The sequence below is a fragment of the Xiphias gladius genome, chromosome 11 (assembly GCF_016859285.1).
Source record: "Xiphias gladius isolate SHS-SW01 ecotype Sanya breed wild chromosome 11, ASM1685928v1, whole genome shotgun sequence".
NCBI lineage: Eukaryota > Metazoa > Chordata > Actinopteri > Istiophoriformes > Xiphiidae > Xiphias > Xiphias gladius.
Window position 1 is genome coordinate 16,709,469 of NC_053410.1, and position 13,070 is coordinate 16,722,538.

A 13,070-nucleotide genomic window follows, 5' to 3' on the forward strand; every position below is an offset into this window, starting at 1 on the left:
GGAAATGTATATTTTCTTCAAACATGAAAATGCGATTTATTATGACATTGCTCTCCGCGAGGTACTTAATTTAATTTTGAGCTGACAGTAAAGTCTTTGTCTCAACTGCATTTAAATATTTTCATTGTTATTTGAAGCGTAATATTATCTTTACTCAGGTTTTTCCAAAGCATGATGAACACAAGCTTCCTGACACTGTCCAGTTTCATGACCTGACATCTCAAGCATTAAGACAAAACATTCAGGTGTTAAGACGAGTGATTACTATTCTGCTGCCGGCAGCTTGCAGATCAGCAGTTGTGGAAGAAGAAGCAGTTCAGTGTTGGTGAGGAGTATATAGTGTTCGTTTTGAGGAACCTCCTTATTTCCGTATGTTGAGCGTCTGTCGATCTCAGTCTTCCCTGTTATCCAGCGAACTCCCAGTGAAGCGGTGAAGGAAAAGATTCAGAAAGATTACATTTAGAATATTACCTGAGCAAGTCACAAATACGAGCTGACGGTTTTTGCAACACATGGTTTGGCAGGATCAGAGCTTAGTTTTTCTCAGTTTGCGTTCCTTGACTAAAAATCATTCTCTAAATTCTCACATCTCACAACAGTGTATGAACTTCAGTGATACTTTCTGATAAGACATCCTGTATAAAGCATTTATACGTTGTCGCTTGTGGCTTTATTAATAGTAAATACATCATTTACTAATGCTTTATGGATCAATTAGAAGCCCTTCATAAGCACAACTTTTGGGTACTCTGGTTGTGAACAGGGTATCCGGACCATAATCTGTCCATTATCAACTTTTTAACATTTATAACTGCAGACTGCAGATGACTTAGCTAATACTAAGTATTTAATTAATAGAAAGTGAGAAACTTGAGTCAAAGGCTTTTGGTGCTAATTTACATTTGTCTTTACTGTACAGTGCAATAACAGCTTTCGTTTTATGCATTTTACCTCAATGTTGCTGTAGTGCTCATCATGAATAGGGGACACACTCAAAAGGTGAACACTGACACTGACCTAATAATGGACTTTCTTTAACGCAGGTGTAGTGTGAATTGAGGTTTGATAACTATTTTTCAGTTGTCTACAAAGGAATATTTGACTTGATTCAGTCAAATTGTTAATTTGACTGAAGCAGTATTAATGAAATGTAATTTTGGGTGGCATCGGTGCACTTCCTGATGAATTGATTTACTGTTGACACATTAGTTGTGTTTTGAGTGACTGAGCAATTTGGAGGACAAATGAAATCTTGCGCTGCACAGCATAAATTGATTTGGTGATTGCTCCTATTGTTTTGAGAAAAAAAGAAAAGGAAACAAAAGAAGTGTCAATTAATTAGCCTGGAAATCACAAATAAGTGTCATATATGTGCCACAAATTTCACAGAAATCATTTGTATTATAACAATAAGAGCCAAGAGACCATTACAGCCATTTCAGGGTGATTTTATCTTGAGTGTATGAAACCAACCTGCAGAGCAGAAAGCCACAGAAGTTAAGATGGTAAGCGTCGATCCAGAGCTGATGAGCTCAGCGGGTAGCAGGCCTAGAGGGTAGAGGACCAAGCAGGACCAGAACAGCCAGTTGATCAAGGCCCAGGGTCGGCGTGGAGGGGTCACTGTGGGGCCAGGAAAACGCCCTGTCTGTGTGTAATGCTCCTGAAAGCTATCCTGCAGATACATCAGTGCAAACACAACTCAATACCAAAGTGCTAAACAGAAGAACAAGGCTAAGTTTGTTATTTGCCATGTTGTGTGCCAGCACCCATAATGTGACTACCTTTTATAATGTTTGACCGGTGAACAGCTCAAAATTCTCAACATTAGCCAATTTAGATTTATGACTTGGAGGCAACACGACAAAGTTGTAACAGTCTAAACTTCCACCTTCAACGCACTCTTACCTTTTCCTGGTAGAGTTTGTGGAGCCAAGCAGCGCATTCTGCCTCATCTTCCGGGATCAGCTCTAGAGGGATTCTCCTGCAAGTAGTCAGAGCTTTCAGATGCAAGATCGGATACAGTAAACAGTAAACGGGAAATGACATGTAGCAATCCTCACCACAAAACATTTCTTTGTACCTCACATATAAATCGGCGTGATATTTCTTCCCATTAAGAATTCCAAGCAAGGTTGGCACCTCATTGTTTCTGAAGTTTAGTGTGGAATCATAAACAGCCGCAGCTACACAAGACAAGACACACAGCAGTGTTAACTGTACAACTCATATGATTTTCGAAAATCCCTCTGGCCTTCCCAGACACCCATCTCACAGTATCTGGTATCTACTAGTGGCCATATTTAAATACTTCATCAGAGATGGATACTCACCAGTTCCCCTGAGGTTTGGGAGGCTGAACTTTACCCAGTAGGTCTCCGGGTAATCCCGCAGGTTCTGAAGACTCTGTGTCACCGTCCTTCGGTCCTCCTCCCATTTCCTCTTGCAGAAAACTATCTCCAGGAAGTACCACATCCAACCAATGATTGGTACATAAGCCAACTCTTTCTTGGCTAACACTTTGGAACTCTGAAAAAATTGAAATTGAAGCATATTAAGGAAATGAAGGGTAGTACTGAATTGCAAAAAAGTCCAAAAGAGCAAGTGTGTGGTTTTCTGTGGTTTTCCCTCTCTTACCCCAAGGACTCCGAATCTCTCACAGAAGGTCCAGCCACACAGGAAGTCTATCTCAAAACTGTGATTGAGAACCACAACTGCATTCTCATTTCCATACAGTGGATAACTCTTTGGGTCTGTGTAGAGCGTACACTCTGTCCCAGACCACCACTCGAGGGCAGCTACCATCTCTGAGGATCGTGAAGACACAATGATGTACACAAGTCTATGTTTTGTGAGAAGCGGGTACTTTGACCGTGGTTATAAAGTGGTCTTATGCTTCGTGCAGACGCAGCGCCAACAGACAACAGACTTCGGTATCATCGCTGTGGCAGAGAATAAGTATAACAGAACTTACGGCTACTGATGCAGTAGGCCAGCCTGATGTTGATCCTGCGGGCCTGCTGCTTACTGACCAGCCACAGAGGTAAAGTACACAGCTGCAATAGGTTGATGATGAGGCCGCTGACCAGGAACACATAGCAGATGATCAGGTGGCACAAGAACTGGGATTTCAGCAGCTGCAGGAGGCCCATTGTACTGCAGAAGTTGCACAATTCAAAAGCATTAAACCTCAACCACATCCTCCTGTCACTCAACTTACTGGTGCGAGATGCTGCATCACTCAGCTCTGTCAAACAAAGCTATCAGCTCAAGCCTAGTGTTGTCCTAAGGTGTGACAGTAACTGTCATTACAGCACTCAGCCTGCTCTGACTTAAAGATTAACTTTGAAGTGGTCAAAACTACCGCAACACTTGCTGAATAGAGGAAAACTTAAATGTTTATATCTATATCTATCTATAGATATAGATATAAAAATATATATACATATATATGTATATATATATATACACACACACACACACATGTGTATATATATATATACACACACACAAACACATATATTTATACATACATATTTACATGTACACGCACACATAGTAGCACATAAACCTCTTCTGCTGGGGATTCACCGACATCACCATATTTGTGTGTGCTTTTGAAATCACTACATGGACTGGATCAAGCTCTAACCTTCACATGTGCTTGAACTGTAAAGGGATTCTGATGCATGCTGAACTGTCAATAGGTTTCCACGGGCATACTGGGAGTAAGCTAAATCTTGGTGTGGTACATATGGTATTTGATTATGAACTTTTTATTTGATTTATTCATATAACTAGTACTTCCAGATCTTGGTGCCTTTTCCCAAAATAAGGTTAAAAGATAGGTTGATATATGTACATTTAATTTGAAAAAGTCATTGCTCACTGTAATTGTATTGCCCACATATGCCGTGAAGAGGTCCCTTCTTAGTGCACTTCTAAACTCTCCAAATCTTTGGAAAATTGCATTTTTAAGTTCAGCCGAAGCTCATATGAGACTCTAGCAGCCTGAGTTAAACAAATCAAGCGTATATCATCCAAAGTTACAGTCAAAAGACAAACTTTGGTAGATACAGAAGCTTTGCACCTTCTTTAGCTACAATGAGGCCTGTTCAGCAGACTGCAATATGGAGGATTTATAATGCTAGCGAAAAATAAAGAATCATAAAGAAGCTAAGGAAATACACATTGTTATAACATATTTCATTTAAATATATGCATTTATTGTGTCATAAATAAATAAGACACATGCGGTAAAAGGGCAATTATTTGGCTTGTTGTCTTTGGTAAACAAATGAATTATCCTTCAGTGAGACTTGACATTACCCTGCCACAAGATAGCTCTGATCCAGGATCATCATCCTGTGTCCCAGAGCTCAGGCATTTCAGTCACTCAGTCGCTCATAATATTTGTTACAGGAAGAAAGGTAAAATACAGTGTAACTGAATTGTGGGCAATTTTCTAAGTGACTTATAAAAAGGGAGAGAGAGGGAAAAAAACAATGTCAGGTGAGTTCAAACCAACAAGACAACACGAATAAACAAAGGTCTCTTCCATTAAGTATATGGTGACTGAAATGTTCAGGTACCAGGAAATGGCCAGAGGAATAGGATTATAGTATGACGGTTACACAGACAAATAAATAAGTAAACAAAAAAGACTGGGGCTGCAGAAACACATCCGCATTGTCCACTAAGACATCAAGGGTCAGCGTCGCAGCAACTTTGTGATTCACTTGTCTTTCTATGTGAGTAGCCAACAGCACCGTGACATCGTCAGGCCTGATTTAGTTGGGTGACTCTGGCTCTTCAGTCAAGTTGAAGACCAACATTCATACAGTTCCAGGGGAGGTGAACGGCACACTGGGAAATTATGGAATTATGTCTTGTGACTGGTTCGCATACCACCACCAGGGGTCACTATAGCTTGATATATATATATATATATATATATATATATATATATATATATATATATATATACACACACATACATACATATATATATATATATATATATATATGTGTGTGTATTTTTTTTTTTACACCAATCCATGTGTAAAACCAAGTATGGCCCTGTGTATTCCTGGCGGATGGGTATGTGATACAAATTCTAACCATTGAATGTGTGTCCCGTATGTATCACAGCAGAGGGTGAAGGTCACGGACAAGCAGCAGATATCTGGAGTGCGGGTTGTGACTGTAAAGGTACGGAGTGACAGTGACCGAGGGAGAAGACTGACTGAAGCATTGCTGACTAAGTTACTGTGCCTGTTTTTGCTCTCAACAAAAGATGCACTTTAGATTAGCTGTTGGCACCCACATGGAATATTTTTGTTATGTAACAGTGCAGTATATTTATTTATTTATTAAAACCCCAGAGGAAGTGACTCATAACTCAGGTGGTGACCCTCTAAGCACAGCTCCTACATCATGTACAATGATGTCAACAGTGACACAGCTTCAGCATCTATTTTAAAGAACTCCCGATTTACAAATATTCTAATACTCAGAGTACATAATTTATCACTCGTCAACTGTTTTTATTTTTTTTATTTTTTTTGCCTTTGCTGAGGAGTAAATGTCAGGCTGAAGCCTTCAGGGGCTTTTCAAGCAAATCTAGCTGTTGATGAAGAGCTGTTCCTGTGACTGGAGCGTAGCCAACGAAGATGAGAAACGAGGCCTGCTCCAAACACACACACTGACACACACCACAATCTTCTGGTCCTTTGCTGCTCTTATAGTATTTGCTATGTAAAAACACTATTAATAAACAAATATGTTTTTCATTCTTTCTTTTTTTTTTTTTTTAAATTGAAATATAGATTTTATTCCACCATGAAAATGCCATTTATTCATTACATTACAATCAAAGAGTCAGTCCATTTTTCCCTTGGTTGAATTTAAAATTTCAGTTTGACTTACCAGTAAGAATGTTTGTCTTGACTGTATTCAAATATTTAGCCTCTGATTTCAGGAGAATGCAGTACAGTCATATTTCATCTTGCCTCATGTTCAAACTATAACTGTGGCCGCTCACCACAGTCCAGTTTCGTGATCTTACATCTTGAGCTTCTGGAACATAGTGTTAAGAGCAGACTACTGTGTCTGCATTGTGCTTTGAAGCAGGTTTGCACTTGCTGGACCAGAAGGGCCCTGTCAGACTGGTTTTTACAGACTCTGCTGCCGGCAGGTTGTAGTTTAGCAGCTGTGTAAAGAAGCAGCTCTGAGTATGCCAAGATTCCTCAGTTGCTGTTTAGAGGAACCTCCTTATTCCCATAGCTTGATCCTCTGTTAATCTCAGTCTGGCCAATCATCCAGCGAACCCCCAGTGAAGCTGTGAAGGAAAGATTCAGAAAGAGTACATTTGGAATATTAGTTTGTGGTGACAGGTTTTGAGATCCTGTATAGAACATGGTTATTTCCACAGTAAATTCTCTTTTTAATCTTGTGAATTTAACCTCAAAGTCTGAAGACTTTTCAGCATCGGTTCAAGTTATGTGGCTAAATTTGCTACTCTGAGATTGGAAGCTAAAGGGTTGGGTCTGCAACAACCAATGTCTGGAGAAGATCCGAAATTTAGTTCCAAATGAATTGACACTTTTTAATAAATGCTTAAGATTGAGCTCTCTCCTCCAAGAAAACAAATTTTGTCATTTTAACCTCGCCCACAAACACAACTACTCATTTATTGTGGAAACTGTAACATGCTCCTCATGAACCCATGCTTTTACAGAAATCACTTCTTCTTTTATCATTTCTGTGACACTATTTAGATGGATGAATGTTTAACTCGGCTAAGTAAGCACATGCTGGAATGCTGTTGGGGACATGCTCTCAAGACTGATTTATCATATTTTCCAAAAAAGGACACTTACATTTGAGTTGTCAGATCTGCTGCTTTTTGGAACGTTTGAACAAAAAGGAGCTGGTTAAACTGAGGGAGGAACTGTTATACCCATTTCAGGGTGTCTTCACCTTGGGTTTCAGTGTATGAAACCAACCTGCAGAGCAGAAAGCCACAGAAGTTAAGATGGTAAGCGTCGATCCAGAGCTGATGAGCTCAGCAAGTAGCAGGCCTAGAGGGTAGAGGACCAAGCAGGACCAGAACAGCCAGTTGATCAAGGCCCAGGGTCGGCGTGGAGGGGTCACTGTGGGGCCAGGAAAACGCCCTGTCTGTGTGTAATGCTCCTGAAAGCTATCCTGCAGATACATCAGTGCAAACACAACTCAATACCAAAGTGCTAAACAGAAGAACAAGGCTAAGTTTGTTATTTGCCATGTTGTGTGCCAGCACCCATAATGTGACTACCTTTTATAATGTTTGACCGGTGAACAGCTCAAAATTCTCAAGATCAGCCAATTTAGATTAATGACTTGGAGGCAATGCGGAACGCGACAAAGTTGTAACAATCTAAACTTCCACCTTCAACGCACTCTTACCTTTTCCTGGTAGAGTTTGTGGAGCCAAGCAGCGCATTCTGCCTCATCTTCTGGGATCAGCTCTAGAGGGATTCTCCTGCAAGTAGTCAGAGCTTTCAGATACAAGATCGGATACAGTAAACAGTAAACGGGAAATGACATGTAGCAATCCTCACCACAAAACATTTCTTTGTACCTCACATATAAATCGGCGTGATATTTCTTCCCATTAAGAATTCCAAGCAAGGTTGGCACCTCATTGTTTCTGAAGTTTAGTGTGGAATCATAAACAGCCGCAGCTACACAAGACAAGACACACAGCAGTGTTAACTGTGCAACCCATATGATTTTCGCAAATCCCTTTGGCCTTCCCCTCTCAAAGGCCCTGTTGTTAACATGCGTTTTGGTTGATTAGATCACAGTTGGACAGCTCCGAGTACAGGTGTGAATGCACCCAAGACGCAGTGAGGACACAATGAGATCCGATTGCTCAGACCACATTCAGGGGTGGTCTGGACCCGCATATGGCAGTGTGTGCGTTGCTGTGTCCTGGGCCACACTGAAAGACCGCCTACTCAACTGACGTCCTCTGTGTAACCGGAATTACGTACTCATTGGCGTTCTCAAATCGCGGAAGCTGGCCACGATGTCTAAAATTTAGAAAAGCCCAGAGAGATATATTACGAGTGCATCAAACATCTTAGGCGATTTGGTTTGTCTGGAACATGTCAAGGAATAGACTCAGTCTGAACTGTTTTGAGTTCTCCCTCTTCTTTTCATGTCCAGCGGACTAGGTGGTAGCATTGCTGCCTCTCGCTGGTTAAAAACAACAACGCATTTGGTCTTAGGTAACAGAACTGATATACGTGTTTATTTGCATATAGAATTGGGAGGTGAGATCCGATCACAAGTGGTCACTCGAGATGCATGTGGAGACGCGTTCTAATGCCAGGTGTGAACTGACGTACTCAGGGCTGTCCACTTACGATCCGAACACCCAAGATGCATGTTAATGCCAGATGGGAACAGGGCCATAGACACCCATCTCACAGTATCTGGTATCTACTAGTGGCCATATTTAAATACTTCATCAGAGATGGATACTCACCAGTTCCCCTGAGGTTTTGGACAGTTACCCAGAATCCTTTGGTCCTGGGCAGAAGATGATACTTCAGTTTGGGCAGACCTTTGCTCTCTGCCACCTGCATGCTGATCTGGTGCTTCTTTGGTGTGAAGCGTGTTCCTTCACAGTAAAGCAAGAACTAGCCCCAGGAAAAGAGAGTGTTCATTAATGGTGTTATTCACAAATGTCTCTGTAACGTCAATCTAACTTCTAAAAGATATCACTCTCAGTCGTCTTGATTTTATAATAATTTCCACAGGCTGAAATTTACCCAGTAGGTCTCCGGGTAATCCCGCAGGTTCTGAAGACTCTGTGTCACCGTCCTTCGGTCCTCCTCCCATTTCCTCTTGCAGAAAACTATCTCCAGGAAGTACCACATCCAACCAATGATTGGTACATAAGCCAACTCTTTCTTGGCTAACACTTTGGAACTCTGAAAAAATTGAAATTGAAGCATATTAAGGAAATGAAGGGTAGTACTGAATTGCAAAAAAGTCCAAAAGAGCAAGTGTGTGGTTTTCTGTGGTTTTCCCTCTCTTACCCCAAGGACTCCGAATCTCTCACAGAAGGTCCAGCCACACAGGAAGTCTATCTCAAAACTGTGATTGAGAACCACAACTGCATTCTCATTTCCATACAGTGGATAACTCTTTGGGTCTGTGTAGAGCGTACACTCTGTCCCAGACCACCACTCGAGGGCAGCTACCATCTCTGAGGATCATGAAGACACAATGATGTAGACAAGTCTATGTTTTGTGAGAAACGGGTACTTTGACCGTGCTTGTAAAGTGGTCTTATGCTTCGTGCAGACGCAGCGCCAACAGACAACAGACTTCGGTATCATCGCTGTGGCAGAGAATAAGTATAACAGAACTTACGGCTACTGATGCAGTAGGCCAGCCTGATGTTGATCCTGCGGGCCTGCTGCTTACTGACCAGCCACAGAGGTAAAGTACACAGCTGCAATAGGTTGATGATGAGGCCGCTGACCAGGAACACATAGCAGATGATCAGGTGGCACAAGAACTGGGATTTCAGCAGCTGCAGGAGGCCCATTGTTCTGCAGAAGTTGCACAATTCAAAGCATTAAACCTCAACCACATCCTCCTGTCACTCAACTTAGTGGTACGAGATGCTGCATCACTCAGCTCTGTCAAACAAAGCTATCAGCTCAAGCCTAGTGTTGTCCTAAGGTGTGACAGTAACTGTCATTACAGCACTCAGCCTGCTCTGACATAAAGATTAATTTTGAAGTGGTCAAAACTTACCGCAACACTTGCTGAATAGAGGAAAACTTAAATGTTTATATCTATATCTATCTATAGATATATATATAAAAATATATACACATATATATGTATATATAACGACAACCACATCCTAATGTCACTCAACTTAGTGGTACGAGATGCTGCATCACTCAGCTCTGTCAAACAAAGCTATCAGCTCAAGCCTAGTGTTGTCCTAAGGTGTGACAGTAACTGTCATTACAGCACTCAGCCTGCTCTGACATAAAGATTAATTTTGAAGTGGTCAAAACTTACCGCAACACTTGCTGAATAGAGGAAAACTTAAATGTTTATATCTATATCTATCTATAGATATAGATATAAAAATATATACACATATATATGTATATATAACGACAACCACATCCTCATGTCACTCAACTTAGTGGTAGGAGATGCTGTATCACTCAGCTCTGTCAAACAAAGCTGTCAACTGTTGCCCTGGGCTGTGACAGCAACTCTCCTCACAGCACTCACCCAACTCGGACATAAAGGTTTTCTTTGACTGGATTTCATCAGCTGAATGGAGCCTCTGAGCTGGACTGTGCATAAACAGCGTATCACAGGGCAAAAGTTTGTTGCGCACAGTACACATTTTCAGGGATAGGAGCCCTGTGTCTTCATCAAGGCCATAACTATGCTGTAGTCATGTCAGAACATTTCCTTAAAGTCAAGGGAATGACTCAGTTCACATGGATTATCAGTGTTATTGAATCTACGTGCTCTGATTATTTACCATGAAACTGGTACAGCGCAGGACTGAAAGTCTGCAAAGTAAGTGGCAACAAACAATCATCCAATAAAATACTGGAGCTACATAATATCCATGGTGAGATGAGATGGAAATAGAGCTTTTTTTTTAAAGAAAAGATCAAAATAAACACAAACGCTGACAAATATTATTTCAACAGACTGCGTTTAACAAAGCCAAATTACAAATCATTACTCACCTGTTACAAACAGAAAATGAAACCCGAACACACACCTTAAATTCATGTGAAACATGTGACATTTACCTTGATGAGTCTGTGTTCTCCAAGGGAGCTGTCCCGCCACTGAGACCCTCAACCTGCCAAAGGCTGGCAAATAAATAGAAAGCACTAGTCCAAACTATGTGTCCATTGCCACCTGGAGTTCTCGTTGTCCTTCAGCCATATTTGTTTAACATGTTTAACATGTTTAACATGTCACGCAAGGCCGTTTGCCAGTTGACTCACTGCCGAGAGCAAAGTTGCCCGAGCGAGGAACCACACCCATCTGAAAGCCACGCCTGTACCCGAGGATGGAGACATGTGTGCGCCCTGCCTCCCTCTGGAAACTCGGGAGCCAGGCCGGCTGCAAAGATCGTATATTTCTTACGCGATAAAATCAGAAATATGGTGGTGGTAGGGGGCGGGGCGTAGTCGCGGTCGCGCGGCACCTCGCGCAGGTCATGCACGGACATCGCTCTGTTACCATGGTGACCGACATGACAAATAAAGCTCCGTAATAAGTGACCAGTCTCAATAGGATACGATTCACCTCGGGATAGTTACACAGTGCATTTAGTCTCCGGGTGATTTGGAACATTTCAAACATTAAAGCAATTTCAAACGGGACGTCAACGTTTCCCGATGCTGACGCATTTACACGCGCTGCCACAGACTGGGAACGAGTGAGACCTCTTTCGCCCCCCCACCTCCTCTTTGCATTGCCTTTATTTGGTCACAGGAAAGGCGGAGTGGGACGCGTGCGCAGTGGTCTTCTCGCGATAGACGAAAGTAGCACCGAGCCGACGAGGCCGACGAGGCCGACAGCCGTCTGAGCAAAATGTCACTTACTTTCCTACCAAGGAGTGACAGACGAGCTTCTCTTCGCTCTGTTTAATATGTAGTCATATTGAGAGGGATTTTTTATTCATTTTATTTTTATTTTTTTTTTTACAGGTAACACGTTAACAGTGCTCCGTCTTGGTGGAGAGCGCTCCCTGCAGGTAATGTGTCGTATGTGCGGAAAGATAAATTCACAAATGAATCCAGTGGCTAGTCAGCATCACGGGGGGCAAGCGGATAGGTTGGAGTGTGACTGAAAATAACCACTGTACAAAAGCATTTAGTCAGAGATTGGTACCCTCCCTACCCTACTACAAAATACACAACACACTCACTTCTCTACTGGACTCATTAACCTGTTAAAAACACTGGTTGCTCCTCTCAAGAATTTCCCCTCAAGCAGGTTTAAAGTGACATTTTGCTCTAGACTCTTGTAAAAACCAACAGGGCTCAGAGTAAGTAGCTAACCCAAAATGCCATGTTTTTATGGCTGCACAACATGGAAATATTTCAGGAGGGTTCTGCGTTAATTGTTACACATTGCCTTAAAATGTAGGCTGTCAGTGGCTTTGATTAAAGGATGTTAGAGCTTAGAACCAGCAAAACCTTCCCTCTCTTTTTAAATCCTTTTATTACATAAAAGTCCTTTTCTGGATACAAAGTCAAGTTTGACAAAAGCATGATTCCTCCACTGACATTGCAACATCACTAACTTTGACAGGCTTAATAATCCACTTCCCAAAATGAAAGGGGTTCTCCAAGAAGCACAACCAAAGTCACACTCAAGTGAGTCAAGCACTCGGGCATCAGTCGGGTTTTTCACACTTAATAATTACATCCATGTGAGTGGCTCATGGAAACACTGACCTTCTCTTCTCGCACAAAACATTAGTATTCCTCAGTTGAAAGTAAAACGGAGTAGAAGTGGAAACAGATACACTGACCTACAAGGCATTCACTTTTAATGCTTGCTTCAGTTTGACCAAAAACAATATCTCAGACAATTTCCTCTTGCCAACACCAGAGGGAAATAAAGTTGCACTGAAAACAGCTCTCTTAGATGAGAAAAAACTGACAGAATACATTTCCCTGTTGCATGTACTGTATATAAGAAACTTGTCTGACTTTTTATCCTGTGCCACATATTTTCTCTTTTGCTTGCAAAAAAAAAAGAAAAAACCATGTTATGATAACTGTATTGAACCTCCAAGCCAAACCAAACAGTATCTGATTATCTTTCTTTGCAACCCAGGGACCCCTAAAGGGGATTAATGGGGTCCCGTGATGGTTCCACCTTGGGTGTTGCTGAGAAGTGTTTCCAAGCTCTCTTTTTACAAGTCCCATAATGCTTCAGCCCTCATGTCCTTTACGACCAAATAACCTTGAAGAGAGGACATGCCTGCCTTAAGAGGTCCAAACATACGG

General features: G+C 41.6%; 1 protein-coding gene and 1 pseudogene across 3 annotated transcripts; both read right to left on the reverse strand.

Annotated features, from left to right (window-relative positions):
• Positions 1 to 106: 106 nt before the first annotated feature.
• LOC120796915 lies at positions 107 to 3,149 on the reverse strand (annotated as a pseudogene).
• Positions 3,150 to 6,221: 3,072 nt separating this feature from the next.
• LOC120796914 (1-acyl-sn-glycerol-3-phosphate acyltransferase delta-like) lies at positions 6,222 to 11,097 on the reverse strand. 3 transcript variants are annotated; one of them, XM_040140093.1, is made up of 9 exons: positions 10,851 to 11,097; positions 9,424 to 9,605; positions 9,087 to 9,256; positions 8,817 to 8,978; positions 8,531 to 8,684; positions 7,619 to 7,721; positions 7,444 to 7,519; positions 7,005 to 7,203; positions 6,222 to 6,337 (listed from the first exon to the last, which is right to left on the reverse strand). In XM_040140093.1, the coding sequence occupies exons 2-9, from the start codon at positions 9,599 to 9,601 to the stop codon at positions 6,246 to 6,248; spliced, it is 1,134 nt and encodes a 377-aa protein (XP_039996027.1). In that variant the 5' UTR covers positions 9,602 to 9,605; positions 10,851 to 11,097; the 3' UTR covers positions 6,222 to 6,245. The 3 variants fall into 3 exon arrangements, 2 of the variants coding, with proteins under 2 accessions (XP_039996027.1, XP_039996029.1); XR_005708440.1 differs by having other exon boundaries at positions 6,246 to 6,337; positions 6,879 to 7,203; XM_040140095.1 differs by lacking the exons at positions 6,222 to 6,337; positions 7,005 to 7,203 and adding an exon at positions 6,885 to 7,004.
• Between the last annotated feature and the right edge of the window lie 1,973 nt (positions 11,098 to 13,070).